The sequence below is a fragment of the Silene latifolia genome, unplaced genomic scaffold (genome assembly GCF_048544455.1).
Source record: "Silene latifolia isolate original U9 population unplaced genomic scaffold, ASM4854445v1 scaffold_292, whole genome shotgun sequence".
Classification (NCBI taxonomy): domain Eukaryota; kingdom Viridiplantae; phylum Streptophyta; class Magnoliopsida; order Caryophyllales; family Caryophyllaceae; genus Silene; species Silene latifolia.
Genome location: NW_027413231.1, coordinates 52,622 through 80,554, shown reverse-complemented (window position 1 = coordinate 80,554; position 27,933 = coordinate 52,622). Strand labels below are relative to the sequence as shown.

At 36.2% G+C, this 27,933-nt stretch overlaps 2 protein-coding genes across 3 annotated transcripts; both read right to left on the bottom strand.

Moving 5' to 3' along the window:
- Positions 1-1,010: 1,010 nt before the first annotated feature.
- On the bottom strand, positions 1,011-9,282 carry LOC141639186 (glutamate receptor 3.4-like). Of its 2 annotated transcripts, none has more exons than XM_074448363.1 (7): positions 9,042-9,282; positions 8,106-8,521; positions 5,536-6,872; positions 4,875-5,152; positions 3,083-3,114; positions 2,519-2,928; positions 1,011-1,636 (listed from the first exon to the last, which is right to left on the bottom strand). In XM_074448363.1, the coding sequence occupies exons 2-7, from the start codon at positions 8,413-8,415 to the stop codon at positions 1,172-1,174; spliced, it is 2,832 nt and encodes a 943-aa protein (XP_074304464.1). In that variant the 5' UTR covers positions 8,416-8,521; positions 9,042-9,282; the 3' UTR covers positions 1,011-1,171. The 2 variants fall into 2 exon arrangements, with proteins under 2 accessions (XP_074304464.1, XP_074304463.1); XM_074448362.1 differs by having other exon boundaries at positions 8,835-9,249.
- Positions 9,283-17,470: 8,188 nt separating this feature from the next.
- LOC141639187 (DNA-(apurinic or apyrimidinic site) endonuclease 2) lies at positions 17,471-26,291 on the bottom strand. The gene is made up of 10 exons (XM_074448364.1): positions 26,024-26,291; positions 25,812-25,923; positions 24,719-24,949; positions 24,369-24,454; positions 23,558-23,673; positions 23,055-23,135; positions 22,663-22,875; positions 22,043-22,194; positions 18,664-19,283; positions 17,471-18,153 (listed from the first exon to the last, which is right to left on the bottom strand). Exons 1-10 carry the CDS (start codon positions 26,132-26,134, stop codon positions 18,079-18,081), a joined length of 1,797 nt encoding a protein of 598 aa, XP_074304465.1. The 5' UTR covers positions 26,135-26,291; the 3' UTR covers positions 17,471-18,078.
- Positions 26,292-27,933: the final 1,642 nt, after the last annotated feature.

Here is a 27,933-nt window from a genome sequence, read left to right as displayed (position 1 = left end):
ATTCGGATCGCATGGCCTCAAGCCATAATTTGGAGTTTAGACTAGAAATAGATGCCTTGTAGTAGGTAGTGGGTTCGTCACTTTCCAAAAGAAAAACATCGTGGTCACCATCTTTCTCGATAATACCAAGATATCTATCAGGTTGGTGACTAACACGACTTGACCTCCTAGGAATAACAACTAAGTCGATGAAGAAGGAACATCTTCCCGCGTCATTTCCTCGGTTGTGGCTCTTGAACTTCATCAAGTTCAAATTTTCACCCACTCTTGTCTTTTAGAAATAAACTCCTTTTCTAAAGACAAAGATCACTTGTTACGAACACTTTGTTCTCGTGACGGTAGTAGAAGTAATAACCACGTCTTCCTTAGGATAACCTGAAAGAGACATTTGCCAGATCGATGAGCTAACTTATTGTCAGACTTGTTCTTGACATAAGCTTCACAAGCCCATATTTCAAATATGACAAATTAGGGACCTTCCCTTCCCTTTCCACATCTCATGTGGAGTCTTTTCGGCTGCTTTAATCGGGCTTTTGTTCAATAAGAAAGTAGCGGACATGATGGCAAAACCCCAAAATGAGTCAGAAAACTCAGTCTGACTCATCATAGACCGAACCTCCCCTTTAGTGGTAAGTCGTAAACTCTAGCCAAAAGAGGGAGGTGGAATTGCAGCATCTCAGATAACTTAGCCTCCGCATTGGGCGGTTGCTACGAGTCTTGATTAACACTAATTAGGCTTTCGTGCATATTAATCCTGTTAAATAAATGTTAAAACACAAATTAGGCATATCACTTTTTTTATTCTCATCACAACGTGTTATTTTGAACAATAGTATTTACAAAGTAGCCTTCGTGTTTCCAAAGTTGAACAAGAAATTTGTCTATCTTGAGGCTTGTCTATATCTATTCAATTTCTATAAGTTCAAGTACAGTTAACCCAAAGGATCAAAGGATTACAATATTTTGTGTGTCGCGGTACTGTGAAACATCAGAAAATTTCTAACAGAGCATAAGTGGGAATCAAGCCATGCTTTATGCAACCTTCATTTCAAGAATATTTGATATGCTATATACACAGCGTATAGTCGTATACATAAAGACATTACAGCTAGTGGTTTCCCATATGCTTTTTTCAGAAGGGGAGATCCAATATGAACATTTTAGCCTGTTATCATGTCGGCGATTGAGGTGCTGTGCTTAAACTAATACTCTGACTACCTTGCGATCGTGTACTGCCAATACTATGTTTTCGTTTGAATCTATCCTTGATCTCAGCTTCTTTTTTATCTATAAAACTCATCAAATCCTTGAAGCTAGATGAACTGAGACGTCTGCTCGGCCTGGTAGGTTCTGGGGCCTCAATTTCATCTTGGCAAACTTCAGGACCGTACTTGGTGTACTGACAGTACACTCTGGAGAAAAATATACCAAGTGCTACAGCGAATGTAACGCCACAAATCAAGAACAACCCCCAAAAACTTTTGATTGAAAGCCGATTAGCATCAATATCGGATTGGCTGTTACAGCCCTTGAGAGATAACCACTTCTCATGGAGTCTTTGCAAATCACCGTTCTCTGAGAGTTGAAGAATAGCTGTCGACAAATCAACTGCCAAAGGAGAGTCGCGCTGGAATGCCTGCGAAAAAATGGGCTAATGAAAAATATATAACGGAAAATAGAAATGGTGTTCCTTCTCTTTAATCTTTAAATCATCAGTGCCCCTCTATATCGAGGAATAATTTGACAACACAAACAGCCAAGTAACTAAGTCCGCAGAATAAAACTGTATTAGAGCATTTGTAATTAAACTTGTGAAAACCGGAATCATCGGTGTCCCTCTACTCCTCTAGTCCCCTATATGCACCCTTTGTTTATTCGAATTCTATGATGTACCCTCGATTTTGTCAAAATCATACAAGGTATCCCTTTGTTTATTCTAATTCTATGATGTACCCTCGATTTTTCAAAATCATACAAGGTATCCCTAAACTCATGTCAAGTTCTACAAAAAAAATCCTAAATGCTCAAATTTCACTCTTTTTACATGTTATGCTTGGATAATAATTTTAGCTGAGTATTTATCCATTAAGTGAAACATCAACAGCTTCATTGTTTACTCATCAATAAACAAGAACATGTCAAAATTTAACCGCTAAAGAACTCGGATTATGACAAAATGATTTGGGGTCGCTGACATGAATCATCTTTTCGAACCGTCCATGGGTGAACGCACGCCTCAAAATGCGAATAAAAAAAGGGATGTAGAAAAGTTGGAACTGACCACTGAGTTAAGGAGTATGACATGATTTTAGAAAAGTGAGGGTATGTGTTAAAATTCGGGAAAACACAGGGGTGCACGTACACAGTAGAAAAACCCTTTTATTTGTATGATCATTACCAACGTATGTAACCAAATTTGGAGTATAAAAAAAGCAAGTACTAGAAAAACCCTTTTATTTGTATGATCATTACCAACGTATGTAACCAAATTTGGAGTATAAAAAAAGCAAGTACTTACGAATCCCCAACCGCTCTTTGTAAACTCTTGTCCTACTATCTGGAATTCGCAATTGGTATAAGACAAGAACTCTTGAACATATGGAAGTTCATCAACAATGGCTGCAACCCCTCCATCACTAGGGCCACGTCGGAGAGCATCAGTATATTCTTCCTTGTTTTTAAGCGATTTTATCCTAGATTCTGCTATGTTGAGTTCACGGACAAGATAATCATGAGCAAATGAACCATCCTGAATCCCAATTGGCTCGTTACTTGCAGTCAAACTATCAATTCCATCAATTCTGGAGGAAAGCTGTTGCACTGTGAGAATGGAGGTTAAGCTAGCAGTATAACTGGAATTGATAATTAAAACCACGAACAGCCATATAATCAGCACAAATCTTCCTAAGGTGCTCACAGTGTTCTCTCCTGTAAAATAAAGAAACTATTGTCATAAAGACATTTCTGGGACCAGGATTCCTCGCAGTAATTGATATATTACCCCTTGGGAAAGAGAAAGTATAATATACAGGAATATAATTAAAGAGGAGAAGAAACAAAGAAAGAGAGTAGTTTTTCTTACTATGTGAGAAAAACATTGTTGATAAGCTAAACCTGCAAAATTAGGAAAGTTCGTTAAATAGTATGTGTAAGATAATCTACATTTGCAACACGTAAACAATAAAAAAAAAAAAAAATATATAAAATCGTTTTTTACTACTCAAACCATCAAGAAATTAGGCAAGAGTGGCAATAAAATTCTCCCTTTTACAAGGTGCTAAGAAATGTAAATGACTAAAGGGCAATTCTGTTTGACCTGTGCGTCATCTGATTGTATCAAAATCGAGATTTTCTTTTGGAGTACCTTAGATTATAGCACAATAACTTTTGCCAAGGAGTGGCAATGATTCATAAATATTAAAGCCACGAGAAAATGGTCCATTCCTACTAAGGACACTAAGTCAAAGGTGAGCGGATTTCCAACTTTGAAAAGCAATTACTGTGTGTACTAGTTCATATGCTGTGATTAGTATTAACCACTAAAACAAATGCTTTATAACTGTAATGATCTGTTTAAAGGTTGAAAGAAATAATTGAGGCAGCAGCAGTGGCACTAATTTCTTGAAGCCTATTGCTTACATAAGCAAATTCTTCTCTAGGTTCTCCCTATCCGTGAAAGAGGTGTTTGATGTGGTTCTGGCCGAAAAGAAAGTGAAGACCATATCTAATTGAGATGCAGTAAGATATTAAAATCACCTCAGTGTAAAAATCCATCCTGCCGTATAAATTACATTGTTAAAACATGATAAGCACGATCAACAAAGCCATAGTCTGAAAATGATTTGAGTCAGCTAACATGCATTGTTGTATTGAACCGTTAATCTAAGAGGGAAAATTGATGAAAACATTAGAGAAACGGGAAATCCAAGAGTAAAACAATAAAAGATGGGAGAAATAAGTGACAAACAAACAAAATAATGGGAAAAATAACGAAGAAAAGACTCAAATGAAAAAGGAAAAAAAAAAAAAGACGAGTTTTTTTTTGTTTGTGTTACAAAAGGTAACACAAAAAGCAACATATACATATCACATGATTATATGAAATAAAGTCAACAGCTACAATAGAATTCTTTCTCCCCTCACTTTCCTTTCAAACACCAACATTTCCTAAATCCCAAGTAATCAGTTTCAATCACTTTTTAACCATCTTTTCTGACCTCTTTATTGCATTGCACATCATTCTCATACTCTTCTCACTTCCACTCTCTTGAAGACTCATAAAATGGTGCATAACTTGATCCCTGTATACTTGGACAAACCGCCTTATGCCCTTACATAATTCTCCCATGTCATGTCTTTAATAATGCAATTGCGACACATTCCCTAATGACCCCCTCCCCTACACTTACCGCTTCATTTTGTATCCATATAAAGGTTACCGTTTGCCAAAACTAGGGGGAGGGGGGTATATAATGAAATGGTTTACAGGAAGCATACTCAAGCAGCAAGTGCTAGGCAGAATTTAGTGGCCATTAATGTCTCACAAATAATAAATGAACAACTTTATCCTGTCCTCATCTTCAGCCACATAGCGTGCAAAGCCACGTCACGAATGGGCGCAAGGCGTGGTTAATAAGAATTAAAGTGAGGTTTGGCATACAGGCTATGGGCAAACATCAGCGTTGCATACAAGCCCATCACAATAGCTTATCAGTCATGTTCTAAACTGGCACCGTGTGTTTTGGACATTATCTCCATCTTTGTCAGGGTGGGACAAGGAGTTCACCAGATACAATCATTACCTTAATAATATAATGTACAACAAAAACCATAACAAAACCTTGGTTAAAAGCGTCAAGAGACGGAATACAAACCAGATAATTGTGATAAGTTGCTGACTTGGTGGACCACGGAATTCACTATTTATTCGATGTTCAAGAATCCAAACAACAGCACCCACAAGTATAAAGAAAGCACCAGTAGCACACCACATCTGAAAAGTGAAAGGCCTGAGGAAGGCCCACGCACTTGATTGGACCTTCCGTACAGGGGCAACTACGACTAGTCCCGATTCACTATATGGCTGTGTAAAGTCCACTATCCTTGTCCTGTTTGTGGTGATAGTTATATCCCCTACAGCTGCATCAAATTTCTGATAATAGAAATAAAAGGAAAGGAAAAAATCAGGTAAAATATGATGCCTAATTATCAAGATAATGGACTACATTTACTACATGGATACATGAGCCAACATGAAATCAAATATACACATGCGTGGAGATTTTTGAAGACAACTGAATAAATTTTATTTGGTAGCTTGAGGGTAAAAAGGAGAACATGGTAATGATATCCTCTATTGTATGGTTCAGGGTTCGGTCGGTCAATTGAACCAAATCGTCAGTACCATAATAGACTATGTTAGTGAACTAACTCAACAAAGACACATAATACTTTATTTTTAACCAAGCAGAAAAACATCAATCCCCATATTAAGTATACCTGGCTGTAAATAAAAACTAGAGAAATTGCACTTACGTTTTGTGAAACCTCATAGACAAGATTGTCATATTTTGGATTCCTTAAACCATCACCATATAGTACGTAGCTGTGCGGAACGGCATAAGGAAGCAAATTTACAGCAGCTTCAAACACATCTATGCAGAATCCCTGGACTCCTGGTGGATCCTTGTCTTTGGCAACAAAATCTTTGTAACTGACACGATTAGGCACTAATATCTGCAGGGGCTTACCATTATTGGGGAAAATCCATCCCCGAGGAATATTGCCCGTTTGACCCGGCCATATAACACCATTAAGTTTTTGACTGCTAGCAGATATGTTAGCAGGTTTCTGAAACAGGATTTCTGGAGCAATAACAGAAAGGCCAGAATAATTCGACCAGTACCCAATCTTATTGCTTCCACTTCCAACAACATTTAAAATGTCGAGTGCCGGATGAACTAAGTTTTTATCTAAATCAAATTGAACTTCCCCAGATACACCCATGAATTTAGTATCTAGTAGTATCTGCTTAAGTTTTTCACCTCCATGAAAAACACGAAGAGATGAGAAGTTCAGTGTGCTCCCATTTGTGGAGCTCAATCTAGGGTCACTCGAGAATGATATGTTGCCACCTTGATTAAAATACATTTCAAGAGCATGGGCTGCCAGCATAACGGAATCATACGCAAAGAAAGAGTGGGAATTTATGTTCGAGTTCTCCATAGATTTCAAACCTTTCCATCTTGATTCCAGACTTTGTTTCTGTTTAGAATCTGCAATATGCTGACGAAATGTCAACACTCCCTGCAATAGATCCATGTTTACAGGGTTCGCATGTTCTGAGCCGTCAACTACGGAAGAAAGCCAATTTGTAGCAATCCAAACAAAACCAGACTTCATCATCTCAAGAGTCTTGGCAACTGAAAATACTGTAAGCCCAGAATCAGGGTTTACATGAACAACATAAACCCGGGATTCCATCATACTGACTTGAACTAACAAATCATTTATAGTAGCCCTTGAAGCACCTGGAGCAAAGGCAGCCTTGTGAGATATTTTGGCACGTTTCTTTGCCAGAGCATCTCCCAAGGTGGAAATTCCGTTTCTGCCATAATCATCGTCAACATAAATAGCAACCACATCTCTCCATCCATAATATGTTATCACGTCAGCAATCGCATTCATCTGGAAATAATCACTCTGAATTGTGCGAAGAAAAAATGGATATTGCATAGAAGACAGAGAAGGGTCTGTAGCAAAAGATAGCAGGGGAACATAAAGCTCATTCATGACATTCGAAATGACATGGGCAATTCCAGAGGACTGCGGACCTATAGCGATTGCCACATCTTTCAGCATAAGCTGCAAAGCTGCAAGGTAGACAAGATTTTGTCAACCAAAAAACTGGATATTGCATAGAAGACAGAGAAGGGTATGTTAAGAGATTGACGTTTACTGTATGCCAACAAAAAACTGGAAACTGATAGTTGTCAAGCAAAAATAGGACAAGCTACCCCATACAGAATCCTGATGGAGAATATCTTCAAACATTAACACAGCTTCTTGTTTTATTTCCGATTGTTCCGGTTATATAATAGATGGAGGTACGACTGGTACGTAGAACCTCGAAGGTAGTTGATGTACAAAAACTATTCTAACACGGCAGTGATTTAACATACTATGCTGAAAATTTCATATGCAATATTACCAACTGCATTGCAATCAAGCTATTAACATATTTTACAAAGGAAGTTAAGTTCCCAATTCCGACAACCAAACTAAAGGACGGTGAGCACGCAGGAAAGTGAAATGTTTCAGCTAAAAGTATCTTCTAAAAATTTCTGCGAATGCAGAATATCAAATTTACTTTACAGTGAACTGCCTTCCGAAGTCCTTACACACACTAATATACTAAATGCTAATGAATAAATTTGGGCAGATCATTATGACTCACATCTACACAAAAATTGCAGTTTCAGTAGAATATCCATGTATTTTTGACATAGAAGAGCCTCATTGGAAAAGACCTATATTACTCGGACTTGCATAAAACTCTCCTTAGGAATACTGTGATTGTGTCCAGCTGCCAAATTTGTCGACCTTGAGAAAAAAAATTCCTACTTTGGATTAATATGAGTGTCCAAATGTTATAACCATTTCCAACTGTGTGTCGGAGTCATTTTGATTTTCTAATTGTTTCCTTGAGGTTTTAATTCATTTGTCATCAAGCTTATTTGGCAATCATACCAATCGTTTATTCAGGTGGTTTGAAAGTTATTGATTTTCTCCTTCCTCCTTCATCTCCAAGGATGAAACCGGTCCAAATCAACCTAGGCTCATTTCCTCGGCAACCAACTACAGTTTCCCAATTACAATACTCTTTCAGTTAACGTGCTGATCAGTTGTTTCATTCAGTAAACCTTTGGTCAAACCGAAAATGGGTTGTTCAGGATCAAATTTCAACACATTTATCAGTCAGATAACTCACTAATCATAAGCAAATAAATAATGATTGACTTGAGAAGGATGCAAGTAACTAAACACACAAAAAAAAAAAAAAAAAGGCCAGAAAATAAAAAGGAGGAAAGAAGCAGAAGAAGAACCTTCAATAGTTCCAAGGAATCCACTACAGTTGGTATCATGAAAAATGAGGTTTAACCTGGTACCATTCAAAATATTGGAGTTGGAATTAACATCGTCAACTGCGGCGGCAATTGCAGGCCTCAAAGCTCTTCCAATAACAGAATTGAAAGTGAAAAGAGCACCAATGTTAACAGATTTTGGCCTGGGACTGCTGAGAGTAACTGAAGTTGACACATTTTCATTTTGCGCCTTTCCTCCGACCACAATAATAAGAATCAAAAGCAACAAACGTATACCGCCTTCTCTTCCGATGTAATAACACGAATTCATATTATCCTCGAAATTAATCAATCTTGTGGCTAATAAAAGCGGTCGTCATCCAAATGATGAACAAACCATATAACTACGATATTCTTTGCAGAATGGCCTCAACAACCTGATTGAGACAAGAAACAAAACAATCATAAATTGAATGGACCAACTCTATTGTACAACCATGCCTAACAATCAATTATCAATATATATGTAGTACTTCCTCAGTCACAAGCATTTGTTTATCTTTCATTAAAATATCACAACTAAATAAATGATTTGAGACATTTACATTTTACAAATTCAAAATCCTCAACATATAGTAGTAAAAAGTTGTAAAATAGCTTTTATTTAACTTTAATTAAAATATCTTTTTATAATAGAAAATAAAATAAATGATTGGGACAGAACGGAACGGAAGGAGTAATAATAATTACCCGGGAATGGGGGAAAGTATAAACGCAAAAACGCATTAAACACAGCAGAATTTAAAATTCACGGATAGCCTGTATGAGGAATGAATCAAAGTCTACTCTGTTTGGTAAGTAGATAGTCAACTGTTGGGGAAAAAATATCTAATAAAAAAACTCATATCAATAATGATTAATCAAAGTAAATGAGTGGAGGGGGTGAAGAAAAGATACAGAGATTAAATTTGAGTGATGGTGAAATGGAGGTTGTTGACCAAAAAATGGAACATGAGAGATGTTCACAATTTCACATTTGGTGAAGCTTGTAGCTTATTAAAATTAAAAATATTTCGGATCATATTTTTCTTTTCAGAAAAGCCTGTAGATTATTTTCTTGTAGCTTCAGAAAGGAATTGTTCATATTTATTGGTTGATGGTTGATATATAATCTAGAGACGGCAAACAGTAAGTCAGTAACTAAATTCCAAAATCATGTCCCCATTAAATATCCCGACTAAAACTAGAATCTTTTTCAATTTTTTAAAAATATAAAAAAACTATTTAATAAACTGGATTGGAAATCAATTTGTTTAGCGTTATGGTGTTTACATAGGGTCGAAATCTTAGAAGTGTAAGTGAGAGCGAACTATCACTCAAAGTGGCGGATTTTATAAACCAAAAAAAAAAAAGGGTGTTGCTTTCTCACATACGGACTTTACTCTTTCACATACATTTTTTCATTAAATTTCCATATTATACCCTTTTCCTAAATCTAGACTCAATAAGTTTTATACATACATTTTACCCTAAAATTGAATCTAATTGTTCTTAAAACTTGAATAATGGATTATAATTGTTCAAGTAGTGATGTAATTATTTTGTTTAGCAATTATTAATAAGTTGTTTATCAATTATTTTGCCCAAAAATTAGGGTTTATATAGGTTGATGGTCGGTGAAACATGGTGGTTTAGTTGGTGGATGGTGCTGGTCGGAGCAGGGAGGACTGTATGGTGGACGATAATTGTCGGAGCAGGGGGAGAGTACGGTGGTCGGTGGTGACCGGAGCGGGGGGGGAGGGGCGAGGCGAGGAGGTGCGGTGCGGGAGAAGGAGAAGGAGAAGGAGCGAGTACGGGGGAAGGGAGCGGTCGACTTTGCGGTGGTCGACTGGGATGTTGGTCGGCTAGGGACGGTGCTGTGTGTAGTCGTCAAGTTGTCGGCTGGTGGTCAGATGGTGGTGGGACAGCTGGTGTTGATGAACTTTATATTGAATTTGTGTTTTTCTCCCTAAAATTCATAATTACAGTGTTTTTTTGTGTGTTTTTTTTTTAATTAATTAACAAGATTAATTAATTTTAGTTGTATTGTTTTTTTTTTCTTTTTTTTTAAATAAAGGGTGTAAAAAATGATAAGGGTGGGAGATGGATGAAGGGAGAGAAAAATCAATGGATGTGAGATGAAAAAAATGAGAAGGTTAAAATTGTAAATGACATATGTGATAGAGTAAAATCCGTATGTGAAAAAGCAATACCGAAAAAAAATCACTCCCTAAAACGATTTTATTTTATGCATTGTGAATTGTGATATAGAAGATCTTGGGTATTAGCATATGATAGAATCGACATTAAGAGTAGTGGTTCTCTATAAAAAAAAGTCATCCCCCTACCCCAATGGCGTTATTATGTTTAGTTCATAACAAACATAGAACCATCCATTGAGAGTACCCAATGTTGTCAGGATCGGGATTCTACTTTGGATCGATAGGGAGGGTAGGATCGAATCGGTAGAATCGCAAAATTCTACAAACTCACTAAATATGATTTTTTTATTTGGTAAAAATATATAATTGAAAATCAAAACACTTATTTATTAATATTTATTCATAAAATATTGGTAATCAATGATTTTGGTATCATTTTATGAACAACTTACACGAAATTTGGGTTTTACGGTGTCATTATATAAAAATATACATTAATTTTTTTTATTATGGAATCAGATCGTATTATGATCTCATCTCTATAAATTTTCAAATTAATAGGATTGTAAAATTCTACAACTATGATATAATCGTAGGATCCAGGATCGGTCAAGCATTTTTAGATCGTAAAATCGTAGAATCGTTGGATCGAATCGCGATTCTGACAACAATGGGAGTACCACTTCTTGCGTATAAAATGTCATTCCCAATGGTGGTTCTATGTTCAATTCATAACGAACATATAATCTCACCTTTGGGAGTGGCATTCTTGGCTATTAAAAGTCGAGACTATATCTCATTCCAAAACTCCAATCCTATATAAACACATAACTAGAGTTGTGCGCTGGGCCGGGCCAAGATGCGGGTTGGGCTGAGTGCCAGCAGCCCAAGCACAACACTAAATAAAGACCATGCTGGGCCGGCCAGGCTACTGCTAGGCCAGATTGGCTCATTGTCTCACTACGATGCACAACTCTATTCACTTGTGAACTAGTGAAGTATTACTCAATAGTTCATGGGGTGTAATACAAATCATCTGTAAACCTTGTAAATGGTTGGACCTGTAGATACCCAGTATCTGCACCTTCTAAAAATCACCCGATGATGATCGGATTATAATGTATTTTTGATATGCGTGCGTGGATTGACTATACATGAGACGGTTTAATGCACTACTCGAATATGAAAAATGATTTCAAAAGTTTTCTAACTTCATTTGCATTAAAATAACACAATTTAGAGTTAAAATCGTCTTTGGGCCTAAAACCGACTCAGAAATCCGCAACTCGAGTCAACTTGAGTCAACCCGAGTCAAACCAAATCTTGAATGTCGAAAATAATGCCATGAATGTCTTTATCATGTCATTTCCATTAAAATGACCATACTTAGAGTCTAAATCGACACTGGGCCAAAAACCGACTCAAAATTCAAATCCCGACTCACACGGGTCAAACCCGAGTCAAGGACACAAAATACCTACCCCAAATAACACCCAAGAGTAAGCTTACACGGCTAAGCAACCATCAAAGACCACAAATCACAACCAACAAAACATTGGTTAGAACAAATGGAAAATCCAAATTTCTGAAAGGGACAGTACACCCCTTTCAGTCATTAGGTGCCTCGCGCCTTAATGGGGTGTCTCCTTAGCCTCCAAGAAAACTCAATCGACCTACCACCTCACATTTCTCTATAAATACCCACCATCACACACCATAATTCTCAAGCGAGTGTTCGCCCCTCACCTCTCTCTTAAACTTCTAGACCCGACTTCCTAAGTCACAAAATCGACACGTGTTTACGACCTACAGATCGTAAACACAAGCCTTAGACATTTTGTTTGGTACCGTCGCCGTGCATTCGACCGACCCATTTGACCAACTCCATTCATCAACCAACATGTTTTAATTAACATATTTTCAACTCATTTTCAAAACAAAATCCTTTTTTAAGGCACTCTTTTAAACTTCTTTAATCGTGAGTAGTCGCTACGAGAAAACCGTCTCTAAAGTCGTCTACGTCGCAAACATCAATACACGTAAGTTTGAAGGTGTAAATATCTCATTTATTTCATGTATTTACTACTTTTATGAGTTTATATGCATGAACAATGCATAACACGATTCAAATATAGGTTAGACGAGCCAAAACTGGATTTTGGCCTGAGACAGGGGCTGCTTGTATAGCAGGAAGGCTCGCGCCTCAATGCCCTCTCATGCCTTAATCCGGCCGTGTTTGTTCTCGTCTTTCCTCTTTATTTCATTTCTTATTTGCAATCGGTTTTTCCATTTCGAATATTCCAAATCATTTTTATGACAAACTTTTAACCATAAATCATAATCACCCTTGGTTCCATATACCATGACGGTTTTATCCGTGACTCGGTGATATTAATTGGTTAATTACATTTTAAAGGAAATTCTTTTCTTTTATTTACCATTTTAATTCATTTTTATGATAAACATATTTTGACCATTACAAAAATCATCATTGGTTCTTTATACCATGACGGTTTATTCCGTGACTCGGTGATATTATTTGGTTAATTACATTTTAATGGGTATTTTAACACCCTTTTCTTTTATTTAAGCATTTTTCTCATTTATTTACATTTGTAAACATATTAGTCATAATTCATAATCATCCTTGGTTCCTTATACCATGTCGGTTTAATCCGGGTACGATGAAACTTGACTAATTACAAAGAAATGAACTTAACATAATTAGTTCAAATCAAACATTTTACATTTTTATTTGTAAAGCATGCTTTTCAAACATGCAAATCCGACAACGAATATTACTAACATAATAGTAATTATTTCGAGTCATGCAAATCATACTTGCAAATTATTAATCACAAAAAAACGGTTTTAAACAACCTTTTTAACAACCAGGAGACGCCCCTTGGGTCGGCTCATGGCTCGAGCACCAATGCAGCTTCTGTTTTCATATTTTAAAACCTGGGCAGAGCCCCTTCCCTCGCCAATAGGCTCGCGCCCCAATGGGGCTGCCTGACACCGTTCTGTTTCGTTTTAGCATTTGTCTAGGACGATCCCGATTACGGTTAATCCAAATACATGACGGATCAGATTGACAAGCTTATGTTTTTACACTGTCATTTGACACCCTTTTTCAAATAATGGATCGTGTTAAGCATCATAACCCGAATTTGGTAAATGGATGTTTAATTTCCGTTTTCACATGCAAATCAATCTAAATCCAACTCGACACCAATTTCTTGGTACATGACCGACTTAGGAAATATTCACATGTTAGGTTAAGACTTTTGGATGCGCATTCATGCATTTAAACCGTTTTTATCAACTTTTGCACTTCAACAACCACGATCGATCAGTAGAGGCCGCTAACGCGGGCGGGATTGTGTATCCGATTAAAGGGCTTTCCAATACGTACCCCCACCCTTATTCAACCTTTGGATAGTGGATGACCTTATCCAGGGCGTACGAGAGTCATTTTTAGGCATAGAATGCTAAAAAGGGACGAATCCTTATCTTTAGTACCTATGTCAAATATCGCTTTTTGCCTTGATTGACCTAGGTATAAAGTGGATTCGAACGGGTTCCAAGCATCCCACAAATGCTTGGTGGCGACTCCGAACATCTCTGCATCGTTTCGAGACCTTTACCGAGACAAAATCGACCGATCTAAAGCGATCCTATTCGAAAGCATTTTTACGCCGCCGAGCGTGGCTTTTAAAAGACCGCATGTCCACGCTTTGGCTTGGCGTGTAGGTGACCCGTGACTACGGACCGGCAGGCGGCATCGCGCCTGCAGGCCGGCTTGTGGCCATGTCCACAGGACCTAGCACCTGAACAAAAGACTTGAATTTAACATGGAACTCAAATCAATTCAACCCAATCAATGCGACTAGTTTGTTGTTTCGTATCAACCATTATTCCTAAATAATTTGACAATAACAAACTCGAAATTGACTCATACCGAAATTCAGCCAACTTGACTAGACTCAAATGCCTACAAATCGAAATTAGCCAAATCCAAAATGATCCGACGTGCAGACGACTTAATTTGCGCGTTTGTCAGGTCTAAATTAACCTTCGGTATACAGCTAAAACTAACTACACATGCCCACATTATTTCTGAAAAAAAAAATGTATAATAAAAAAACTATGTTCAGTCAATTCTATACTAGTATCTTATTTCTATACTAAACCGTAAACATGTCATTATCATCATCATCGATCGATCTATCATGTGTCCAAAAAAATCTATCATGCATCCAAATACTATAAATTCCTCCAAATAAACCAAGCCAAAGTAAATAAAATCGACTCTATCATCAACTAAAATGTACGTACTTTGTTTCAAACATTCTTGATGCTTGCTTTTAGTATAAAGATTAAGAGGCCCTAAACGGCTAAAAGCTAATCAACTGATATATAATTAATGGACAGAAATGTCCAACACAAAAAGAAAAGGTTAAGAAATTATCCAAACGGAGGAGTACTTAGCAACACAACCTCCATAGTCTACACACTTAAAGATAGCGACTAATATGCACATCGTCTAACATAGACAAAAAAAAAAACTATTAGCAACGTTTAAAATAACACTTAACATCATCGTCAGCATCACTGTCACAGTCGAACTATCAAATAGTATAAATTACTGCAAATTTAATACGAAGTACTCCGTATGACTTAATGATTAAGATCACACTAAGGAAGCTTAAAAACAGCTTCACGTTAATATTATAAAAACTTAATGTACAATTGAGTGTGATTAACCTGTGCACAAAAAAATAGCGCCAGATTCCCACATTATTAATTTAATAATTAATAAATAGATGAATTAAACAAGAACAAGATTAGCAGCAGGAAAATGATTGTTTAACCTAATTTGAACAGCAGTAGCATTCAAAATCTTAGGATGATGTTGTTGAAAATCAACAACCCTACTTCTACAAATTGGACAATGTAATGCCCTTAGTAACCATTGATCAATACATTCTTCATGATAAACATGTTTACATTTCGGCAAAACCCTAATTATTTCCCTCTTTTCAAATTCCCCTAAACATATCGCACAACTCTCCTTTTCCAATGTCGAATTACCGTTTCGGTGATTGGATTCGTATGGTGTTGAGGGCATTGATTTGAGGGCAAAACGGTAAAGTGGACTGTCTTCTGATAATGGAGTATTTGGGGGATTAGGGTTTTGATTATTGTTGTTGTTTTGATTTTGATTGTTGTTGTATAAAGGCAGATTTGAGGAGTTTGATCTGTGAGATTGAATGCATCTTTGAATGTAATTAAGGAAAATGACGGTGAAAACAATAGCGATGAATACGCCGAATGCAGTACAATCTGTTCTTCCTCTGCAAATTAATGTGTCCATTTCAATCAATTTGGGGATTTTTGATTTTGGTAGATGAAGAAGAGGAAGGGTTTTGATTAATTGGATTAAGAGGTTTTATGTGATGTTTACTGAGTGTAATTAGGATAATTAAAGGGCTTATTGAGTGTATAAAATTAATTAATGTAGTGATTGTGAAGAAGAAGAAAAAAGTGGGATCGGATACAATATATTTTTTTCCTGAATTTAAGGAAATTTTCATTTTTGTAAATTAATTTTGGATACATTGTTTCTAATCAATTAACAACTTTTCTATAGGATCGTCCTATAACATAGGACTGACCCAAAAGAAAAGAAGCTCAATTATAAAATTTAATTTAATTTATATTTCAATTTTATTTTAACAACTCGACATTTTAGGATTAAAATTAATACAATTAAATATACAAATTATCAATCTAAAATTTTAGGTTATCAAAATAAAATATTTTTTTACAAATTTATTAAGTACTAGTCTTAGGAGTAAAATGGTCTCACACAACAATTGGTGGTAATTTGTGTCAATACTATTTTCCTAAAATGAAAGTACAAGTATTTAAAGATTCGGTTTTTCTAACACAATTGGTCTCCCTTGTGACGGGTTACCATTTGTGGCGGATATTTTGTGAGTAAAAATGGTAACAAAATGAGTTAGTGGAGAAAGGGGACCACATGAATAGTGTTGCAGAGAGAGAAAAAGTGGGTACTTTGTGAGGTAAAATGGTATCCGTCACTCAAGAGTGACGGATATGTGCCGTCACAAACAAGAATTTGCGTTTCTAACATGTGTCATAATAGGACATGTTAAGGAGCTAAGAAATATTTTTCTAATTAGCTTCTTAACGGATGTCCTAGAAAAATTGTTAAGTATTTACGGAGTATTAGCTAAACAACGCTATGAGCCTATGAGTAATGAAATGGATGTTTGGGAAAAACCCTTACTGAATTAGGAACATTAAGCTTCCCTTATTCTATGATGATGGTCAAGTTAATTTTTCCAACCATGATAAGACATGGTTGATCTTTTTGGAACCTTGGAATATACTTTGGAATAGTACCTTTCCCGGGCTCATCAGCTAATCGTTATAATTAGCAAATTAACAATGATTATGTAGTCGTATTATACTACACAAAAACGTTATTACGGTTAGGAATGAGCAAGTTTAGGTCCGTAGTCCAAACTGGTAAAATGGACAGGACCGGATCACTTGGTCTGAATCGAACCCGGACCAAATTCTTTTAGGTACGGTCCTCGGTCCTCATTTTTTGAAATTTCAATTTTCGGTCCGGTCCAAGACTGATTATTTTAGATCCAGACTAAATGGACCGAAATATATAATTTTCAAGTCTATTTATTAAAACTTTGTAAATAAATTGAACATTTGACGCTAAAATGTCGTATAAACTCAATTATAACAATTATTCAAATTAAACAATAGTTAAAATATCATATTAAACCCCTTAATCCAATTAATCAAAACCCTTTAATTCCAATCAATTTAATTTCGGTTGTTTGAACAATTTTACAGGAACTAATCAATAGTAGTACTACGTCAAATGCGATCCGAGCCATTGATAGAAACTTGCTTCTCCATGGAGAGAAAATGGGCTCAGTAAATTAGTGAGCACTATTGATGATCATTGTATGTCTCTTTCATTGTCACCTCATGTTTTAGAACTCCTATCAACTAATTAATGGCGGCCCATATTGACTCCCTTTTGGAGACAAAATTTGTGCTAACCAAAAATCACCTACAATTAGAGATTTAACGAACCCCTCTAATTCCGAGACTGCATTTTCAATCGATCTCTTTACAGAAAAGCAAAATCTAAATCATACAATGGAGAATAGGGAATTGTTATTTTCACATACACAGAAGTCCTCTTCAAGGCCGGTGGAATTACAGACACCCTAATAACATGGCTAACTAACACATTTATGCCCTAAATATGGACAGGACTCGAGACTCGCTCTTAATTCAACATGGTCTGAGTCTTCTCTTTTTGGACCATATTTCTACATAATACAGCTGATAACAAATGGGAAAATGTTATTTCCATGACACAAAATCCTCTTCCACAAGTCCTGTGAAATTATGGACTCTGTAACAAGTAGGCGCCGTTATGTACAGCCGTACAGGAACTGAGATGGCTTAGATGAAATATCTCGAAATTAGTCTGGATCCTTTCCTATCGATGGTCCAAATTTACTTACAACTGTAATTTAAGGTTCTCAAATTTGCCGGAGAAAGTAATGAAAGTTGTTTTCTAATCACCAGTTTCATCCTTCCATTACTTTACTGGATACAAATTTGGACCTTTAAATTAAATTATAAGTAACTATGGACCATCCATTTCTTTCTTGGGAGAGGATTCTTGTTGGTCGAGAAGCAGCCAACATAGAGTCGAGGTTTGGAGATCATTTTTTCTGCTTTGATTTGGAGCCAGCCCATCTGAAGAAATCACATCTAGTTTCAGGATTTGTGGAAGGACCCTGGAAAGAAAAATACCATACAATCATGATTAGGTCGGGCTGATTTACTGAAGAGGACGAACTCTACAACAAATATATTTGAGTCAACAGAAAGAGCAGGACGTTTTTAGGGAGACACAATCAATAATCAGATGTACCCAACCTTACTCCTGGGTTAATTGTACAGTACAGAGAGTTTGCTTTGGACCCATAATGAAAATTGTGCGAGAATTGAATCAGAAAACTATTGTTTCTTAATAAACGAAGTGTCACCAATTTAGTGAATCATTTTACTTTATTTCATCATAATTCATAACCCAGAACCAAATAATGATATGGAGCAAGTACTTCACTCCATTACAAATAGAAAACTAGACTTTTCGAGGAATTAGGTTGCAAAAAGAAAATTTCATCAAGATTCATAGATGACACGTTGCATTCTTTGATCAGCTCATTATATGCAACCATAATAACTTAGCTTCAATGTTTACTCCTTTTTGTAAAGAAAAGCGATTATAGATAGAAAATCACCTCAGCTCGGGCACAAACATAGAATCTTTTACCGAAATTAGGCCCAGGCTTCTTGACTACCCGAGCAACACAGGGTTCATGATGCCCTTCACAAAGAGGTATACTATCCTGCATGAGTTGTTGAATCCTTTGCCATTCCAGTAAAGCTACATTCTTTTTATTATTTTCAGGCCCACTGTCACTAACCATGTTTTCCTCTTGACCAAGAACACTTTCATGTATATTTTTGGATTCATTGCCATCTTTTAGCAGCTCTTTCGAGTTACCCTGAAAATTGAGCATATTCTCAGGGTTTTCTGATGCATTTTTGGTAGAATGTCCCACACTTTCTTTACTAATTGGAACTTTCCGGAAGAAAGACGTCAGTGAGAGTTGGGATTTGCTATTCTGTTTTATTTTCTTCTTGTGCCATCCATTCCCAGCTGTACCCATGTCTTGTGTATCTTTGAAAGAACCAAGAGTCTCATAATTACAAGTGTCTGTGTCATTCAAGAGGACACTCGATGAAGTGCAAGGCTGCAATGTTTCCAGTACAGTCTTAGTGTCTTCTTCGGTGGCCGGACGTGGCACCTTACTGATGCCAAGTGTTTCAGTCGATTTCCGTTTCTTTAAAACAGACACTGCATACAAAACGAAGAAGTTCAGATTCCCTGAATAACAATGGAGTCAATACATTACATAATACTGCCTCGTATTAGAATAGTTGGTTTAATTTCCACACAAAAACTTTGGGACACGTGCGGGGTAGGCAAATTGTTAATGAGAGGGGTAGGTTAATCAGCCCAAATTCCATGAAGAGACGACAACGACGACGACGACAACAACAACAACAACAACAACAACAACAACAACAACAACAACAGAGCCTTAGTCTCAAAATAATTACGGGTCGGCTAACATGAATCATCACTCGTAATCATTCAGACATAAGTCCAAAAACATTGTTTAAAGCTATGGTAAAAAGTCTAGAAACAAGTAAATAAATGAAATAAAATAAAGGTAAACGACACTACCAAGTTCTAAATTGAAAACAAAGTAAGAAAACGTGAAGGACCAAATTAAAAGGGGAAAAAGGTTTGAAAAATAAACAAAATAATAGAAGTCGAATAATAATGAATTGTTTAAAAAAATTAAAAATAAAACTAAAGCGAAATACAAATATCACACTACATCTTCTACACGGATTCTCTCTCTCCACAATGTTCTCTCCAACAACAACAACATCAGAGCCTTAATCCCAAAATGATTTGGGGTCGGCTGACATGAATCATCCTTTAGAACCGTCTATGGGTGAACGCATTTTGACTCAAAATGCGAATAGAAAAGGGAAAATGAAAAACAAAAGGGAGAGCAAAAATGTAATGCAAAGTCAAGGTAAACTTACAGGTTTTAAAATCGAATTCCGGATTTCTTTTATAAAAACTTAAAATTTAAATCGAGAGAAAAGATTAAAAAGATTTTGAAAACCGAAATAGAATTAAGGATCCGGAATGCCTTAAAAGTAAACCAAGTAAAAAATATAAGAAAGTGGTTGGTAAAAAATGTAATAAAGGGGAGAACAAATAAATTAAATTTTTAAATTAAATAAAAACACTAAATGTGTCAAAAAAAACATCAAATACTAAAAATCCACATGTATCCTTTTCCGTCACCATACTCTCCTCAAGCCCCAGAAATCTCATATCGTGCTCTATCACTCTCAACAATGTTCTCTCCAACGCCATATTTTCTCTTATTCCCAGATAATATATATCGTTTTCAATCATCTTAATTCATGTTCGGTTCTGCCGACCCTTTCCCATAACAATATAATCATCTCCTACATTTCACGCCTCTAGAATCCTAAGCTGGGCCTCATGTGTCTCCGTCTCAAATGGCCAACCAAACCATCTTAAACGATTTTCTGTAATCTTAGATTCAATACACGCAATTCCTCCCTTCTCCCAAACCACCTCATTCTTCAACCTATTTGTTCTTATATAGCGACACATCTCAGCGAAAAATTATGAATCTCCAATAAACTTGCCTTTTGACCCCGTTTTACAGCTTAACACTCGCTATTAATTATTGTGCGATACATATCCTGTAATCTATAAGGTATACTTGGATCACATAGAAACCCGGGTGACACTCTTCCCCTTCAAACATCCGGCTTTATATCTATGTGCCACATCTCCGTCCAATAAGAAAATTCTATAGATTTATGTATCAAGAGCTTCAGCACTACGTAAAATTGTGATCTAACCCATAATTCAGCAGCCAGTGCATAACAGATTGATGCAACAAGTGCAGGAGGATATAATAAGACGAGTTGCTGCAAAGAGCATTACGCCTTTGAGGATAAAGATAGACCTTGGTTAGAGGCACAATCACTGCTATTAAAAGCGCGTAGGTACTCGGTCTGTTTTTATTGTCCTCTATAATTTCTTATAATGTAGGTCAGGAATTTATACTGTATGGTGTAACCGATGTGATTTTCAAAGTAATGGAAAACATATTTTTGCAACAAAAAAAAACATACATTCAGTAAAAGCTTATCAAAATGCTTGCAATGGCAGAAAAACTCTAAACACAGAATTGAATGATGGACGGATGGAGCAGTTCACAACGATATTGCCATTTTGTTTTAAAGTAAAATTAACACTTGGTAAAAGGTCTAGACACAGTTGACATTTTCCCCTAGAACTCTTAGAAGTCACGATAACCTCTCATTCAGCAAACCAGTTGTCATGACTATTGCTAGTTCACCTTCCACAACATGCAACTACAGCATAAATTTGCTCGTGTTCCACATGAAAGACGTTATAGGAAAATAAAAAATGAAAATGAGTGATATCATCATTACCTGGGGCCTAGCACTTCGTTTGGATAGTAAATTTGGAAGGAAAAGTTAGGAGAGAGAATCAAAGGCTTTGGCAGTATTCCAATAATAGAGGAATGGCCGAAAGGGTAGAGGAGGGGGGAGAGTGTCCGAAAAATAGATAGTCCGTATTAGTTACGGAGTATACAATACTCACTCAATCTATTTCAATTGTCCCTTTGACTTTGGTAATCAACTCTGACCATTATTTTCTCACAGCATACAATTAGAATTTTTTTAGAAAGAAAATATGAAATTGTCCGTGCTTTGATAAATCAAACATTACAAATCCACAAAATTTGGAGATAGTATTTATCAACTCCCAGTCTCAGTTTCCTAACAACAGCGAGGTCAGATGAAGATCTATCGCACGCACCTTCCTTAAGTGCTTAACCCACAAAGCTCGAATGTTACGCAACATTAAATGTAGCTAATCTGTGCAAGTGTAGCCTAGTTGACTTTTTTCTTGCATTTTCACATGACGTCATAAGCATAATAAGATTAGGGAGTGTCACATACCAATAGTTTGCTGAGACCCACGAATCTCAGGGATATATCTGGCAGATAAAGATGGTGTACTATGGAGTTGAGTACCAGGTATATCATTCAAAGTAACAAACACTGGAACGTGATCAGAACCTTCCAGTTTGGTAGCTCTGCCTCCTTTCCACCTGTTGATAACCCAAAGGTTACCCTGAGATGAAATAATGTAACTCCTACAACTTGATATGAACACAAAATTGAACAATGATGAGCTGAAGGTAATAACTACTTGGGCATCAGCTATCTTGCATATTTATGAATAATGTGGTCTGATGGATATTTGGCAAAGCAACAGTAAGAAGAAAAAGCTCTTGATACTACCTCCATCCCGTTATTATTATTCTCCCCGTCTAACGTTGATAGTCAACCAACAACAGCTTTGATCATTAACTATCCCAGTAATGTAGAACTACAATTTAAATGTCGTTATGTTTGATTCATCGACACAACTACTTTCATATTATCATTTTTAAAAGCCGAGTTCAATGTATGCTGTGAGAAACCATTATTCAAACTTGATCTCGTTTGACCACATAAGTCAAATGGGGAAATACAATTGGGATGGAATGGACCAGTGCAGGGAGTAACTCAAATACCTCGATATTGTTCCAGGCTTCCATCTTTTAAACTCTGTCATTATGTCGCATTCATGAACATGACAAGTAACAAGGTTATGGTTACGATTATGATCCTCCACGTCATCCACATGATGTAAGCAACTGCCAGAGGCAATAATGTGATCGATCCTGCTCCCAAAGTTGAACTCTTCAGCACCATTATGTACTGACCAGTGGGTGAATGCGTCTTTCCTATAAGAGAGAATTGTGACAGGGAGAACACGCTCTATATATTAAACATTAGGTTCATTGATTATGAGCAAGTAAATAATATGTAAATGAAACTATAATTAGAAAAGAAGCTTTTTACAAAATTATATCCCAGTCAAAAAATCATAATATTTCGCAAATGAGAAGCGCATATTCTGAACCTTTCTGGGTGTTTTTGCCTGAAAATATCAAGAAATGATCCACCACTGTCTAGGAACATGGACCTCAACCATATCCGAAACCTGCAGAAATACTAATTCTGTAAGAAATCATGTTAATCTACTGGGAGCGTCTCATATTATATTGGTGAGACTAAACCGATTTAACTAGAATCCCTACCCGTCTGCCCATCACAGCATCACTGACAAAAAAAATGAAACCAGCAAATAACTACCTCTTGATAATCATGTCATGATTATTGAGACCGTCTTATATGAGGATTTTTTGAAGGGATAAAAGAAAACAAACACCCATGGACGGTTCTAAAGGATGCATGTCAGCCGACCCCAAATCATTTTGGGATTAAAGGCTCTGACGTTGTTGTTGTTGTTGTTGTATAAAAGAAAACAAACACATAAAAAGATCCTGAAGATCCCAGTACCTAACAGCAGCTACACACTAATCTTATCACACTAACTTGCATAATCACAAATTTGTGCCTTACTCATTTTTTTCAAAATCTGGTCCAGCATCGCAGCGATCAATGGCAAAAGGAGCAATGTTCAGGTCACCCACTACGATTATCCGCCTCTTTTCTTGCTGGAGCAATTCCCATCTTTTCTACAGAAAGGTCATACATCAGCAGGCCAAGAATTGACATCAAAATGGCAAACTCAGAATCTCAAAACCTCATCAATTTTGACTATTTTTTAGGGGGAAGGGAAGTAAGGTCTAAGGCAAGAGTCGCTGAATGTTTGAAAGCAGCTTTAAATTCTAAACTTTACACCTTGCGGAATATTGAAAATGTCGTTTATGATATTTGACTGCGGGTTGGGCAGACCTTAAACTACTGCAGAATGCAGATACTGTAACACAATGATGTACTGATGTTACAGAACAACGACAACGATTACAACATAGCTTTAGTGCCCGGAGGGCTCTTGTGAATGGTGACTTATTTTGCAGTATTACATTACATAATAATCCAAAACTGGTGTGTGCTTTATTCCAAAACTGACTTTTATTGCTTCATTACATAATACGTATCTCCTATTCCAAGTTAGCACTTTTTCCTTTCTGATTTCCATCTATCTCCACACCAACAATGTAAAACGACAAAACATCTTACATTAGAGTTTCCTTGATAAGAATGTTTACCTTCCTCATCAAAAAGGCATTGCTTTAATACATAATTATCCTCGCTAAATTTGGTCATATATATGGTTATAAGAACACACAATGTACTCATATCAATCCATCATGCATCTCTAGAAGAGCCCCAATTAAGAGAGGTATCATAAATGAAGCACACAAACCTGCATGATCTTGTAGAAATCGGCTTTAAACTGAACTCTCTCGACATCATCAGGATCAGCTCGAGGCCCATACACATTAAACAGAACTGCAAGTTCCCAAAATCACGACTTTACAAAATGCTGATGAGCTATGAGTACGAAATGTCAGATACTAGGTAGGTTCTTAGTTCAGTACAGTAATCAAGATCAAGAAACACCAGAAAATTATATGCTTCACTCTTCCTCCTATCATAAACAGCATTATGAAGTTTCCTAGGAAGATGAACAATCAATACTACCTCACAAGCTTAAACAACAAAGTAAAGGTATGCTAATGGTATTAAAGTTGAGTATTATGTTAATGTCCATACCAAAATGACCATGATCAGTAATGACACAACGTCCCTCACAATCGATCTTTAGAAGCTCGTCTCTTTGGAAGTCCTCAAGGCATTCCATGTCAGCAAACACCTCAACACTTCTAGATTTAATTTCCCCACGAGAATTTTCCAAAAGACCAGTGAAGCCTTCTTCGGCAGCCACAGGTAATGCCACCTCGGTGCTAGAAAAAGCTGATTTAACACGACAAAAAGTTGCAACACCTACAAGAGCATACATAAATTACTTGCGTATGCAAGAGATAACCTCCTCTAGTGACTTCACTGAAAGTGTACATAAGTACATAACACGCGAATATATATGATAGTAATAGATGTTTTACAGAAATACAGCTTAAATGGGATGTTGGCCTTTTGTCCCATGCAATAAGAACTAAAACAACACCGTCTTTACTTTTTGAAAATAGTTACGAAAACGCTCAAAACATTATCAAATTTAAAATCAATTGCTCGTGACCTTGTCTAACAAGAGTTTGAAGAAGTCCAATATTCGTCTTATTGGATAAAGCTACTATAAAGCTAGTACCTTTATTACATTTGAAATTAATAGAACTCAAAGCACCAGCTATAGTTAGTGTTGACTCATTTCCCGTGCTGAGATTTGCAAATGAGCTTCTTCCCCCATGCCCTTTCACAGTTAAACTCCTGGGTACCTTAAAAATAATCCCAACTAGACTCTTAATATCATGATAACAAGGGTTGTCGTCCTACTTAAGCAATGAAAATTATCAATATTTTTTTTCTTTCTCAAGTTACTCTATTTCTATTGTCTTACTAATTCGCCCCACTAAAACTTTCACACTATGTTTTAGTCCCCTCCAAGTTCTGGCAATGCCACTGTTTACACATACAAATCAATATCTTGAACTTGTAATTAAGACCAAGCAAAACAAACCCACGTCTAGTTAAGTAAGTAAATTAATTTGAAATAAAAGCTAGAAAACAAAAACGAACATTTAAGCTCCCTTCGTCTAAATCATTTGTTTAGCTTTGATTACAATCTGGCGCAATGAATATAAAAGTTAAACAAATGATTGATCGGGCGAGTATAAAATAGAGATGATACCTGAATAACCAGTGCGACCTTTACCAAAGGTACGAGTACAAGAGAAGAAAGACTCGTACCCTTCCGCCATTATCAAATCTGCTGTTACCTCCTGTCTTGTTAACTTTATCTCCTGAATTCCATAACCCATGAAAAATTATTCCAAAAAATGAAGAATTCCATGGAAATTAAAATTGAAAGAAGAGTGAAGTCATTTGGGTTAAAAAAAATACCTGAAAACAGATGATGTCAGCATCAAGAGAATCGAGTAATTTAAGGAGTGAACCAAATTGGGATATCCTTTGTCGGATGCCATTAACGTTGTATGTTACTATCTTCAACATTTTAGGTTTCTCAGGTTACAAAATCAACTTTCCTCATTCGGGCATTTCGTCGAGCACATTGGGTGCACAGTTGCCTGCCGTTTCAAACGAACGAGAACAAACAAATTTCGCTCATGTTCGGGCGTCCTTTTGTATTACTTGCGGTTTGCGACCAAACAAATTTCGGTACGGTTCGGCTTCGTTTTATTTAAGACGGTCTTTCTAAGGGAGCCAAATAGCCAATCAGCCAATGGCTAGTGCCTAGTGCCTAGTGCCTAGTGCCTAGTGCCTAGTGCCTAGTGCCTAGTAGTGCAAGTTAAGAGTGTTAATGAGATGAGACAGCTCGCGAGTTACTTGCGATCATCATTTCAAAAAAGCTTAAACGAACGAGAAAGGTGTTCGATTTGAAAAGGCTCATGGCAAAGCGAACTTGTGTGATTAAATAAGGCATTGCTCATCTATATATATCTATCTATATTAATAAATGAAACTTTTTTCGAGCGAGTATAGAGAGTCCAAGTTTCTTAAACGACTTTCGACCAATGAAATAAGAGATAATATCTAAACCCAATTTATGAATCACTTTCGAACTTTTGATAATACTTAGAGAAATAAATTAATATAAAACAAATAGGATAAAAAAAAAAGTGTCTCTCTATATCTATACATGGACGTTCGAGTTATCTATGACTTCAACCACTGAGCATTATCATTATATATAAAGAGATTGTATCAAAGTCACAATACTCATAAACAACCTATCCCTTCTCATCTTATTTCCCTCTTAGCTTTTCATTTTTAATTCTTAATTTTTAATTTCCTTTTCTTTCATGCTATATGACTTCTTTGTTTATGACATTGGTGTCATGGTGTGTATATTAATTGTTATTACCCTAATAATATGTTTGTAGCTAACACTAATAGCGCAATTTGGTTCAAAATTTCAGGTACAATATGTATATATAATATGGTGTTTTAATTCATAGATAAATCACCAAATAATTCTATTGGAAAAGGTAAGTGTTCAATAACCCACTTTGTTAATTACTAGATCTTGTGCCCGTGCGATGCACGGTTTCTAAATAATGTTTTATTTTTAATTGAAGTGGTAGAATATGTAAGTTCTTGAATTTAAGAACGGTAAATTTGCTATCGTAAAGTAATTTATCTATCCTACATGGGTAGTATTTGACCCGTCGCAAGTTTGTGACGGATATACCCGTCACAAATGAGAATATGTGAATTATAATATGACAAGGATTTCTATATGTCAAACTTCACCCATGTCCGTCTTATATGACTTAGCAATTGGGTCTTTAGCAGGATTCCTATACGATATACTATAAGAATTAAATTTTTATAAATTTTAAATAATGTGTAACTAAAAATATTCACGTTATAATTGTTAACTTTGGTATGATATGGAGGGAGTTTTTGTTGGGGAAATCGCATTAACTAAAATCTTTTAAGAAATAAACTATGCCCAACTTCCCTTAACTTGGTCCGATCCATTCTAAAACTGTTCAAGGGGTGGGCCCATGTGTTAATGGTTAGTTATAGATAAAATTGATGATTTTAGACCGTAAAACTGGTTTGGTATTTGGGTGAGATTGGTTGCAAAAAAACAAATACTTTATTCAATGTCATTTTTGATTAACCTAGACATTCTAATACATTTTATCGAGCGAGATGAGCAATTAAGCTTAATTTCTACGTAGAATAAATTTAGAGTTTTCTACATGTTACCTTTTATTTAATACTATGTGGTAACCCTCTTTTGTCAAATAGTTACAATAAAACTAAAGCAGAATACATAGATA

Excerpts from the sequence above, each read along its gene's own strand:
- LOC141639187 (XM_074448364.1), bottom strand. The coding sequence starts at position 26,134 with ATGTTGAAGATAGTAACATACAACGTTAATGGCATCCGACAAAGGATA. Across the intron at positions 23,136-23,557 it reads CCAGATTTTGAAAAAAATGA|GTTTCGGATATGGTTGAGGT; the intron begins GTAAGGCACAAA and ends GTATTTCTGCAG. Across the intron at positions 18,154-18,663 it reads ATGTTTGTGCCCGAGCTGAG|GGTCCTTCCACAAATCCTGA; the intron begins GTGATTTTCTAT and ends TTTTCTTTCCAG.
- LOC141639186 (XM_074448363.1), bottom strand. The coding sequence starts at position 8,415 with ATGAATTCGTGTTATTACATCGGAAGAGAAGGCGGTATACGTTTGTTG. Across the intron at positions 5,153-5,535 it reads TCTATGAGGTTTCACAAAAC|AAATTTGATGCAGCTGTAGG; the intron begins GTAAGTGCAATT and ends TTCTATTATCAG. Across the intron at positions 3,115-4,874 it reads CAACTTATCACAATTATCTG|GTTTAGCTTATCAACAATGT; the intron begins GTTTGTATTCCG and ends CTAATTTTGCAG.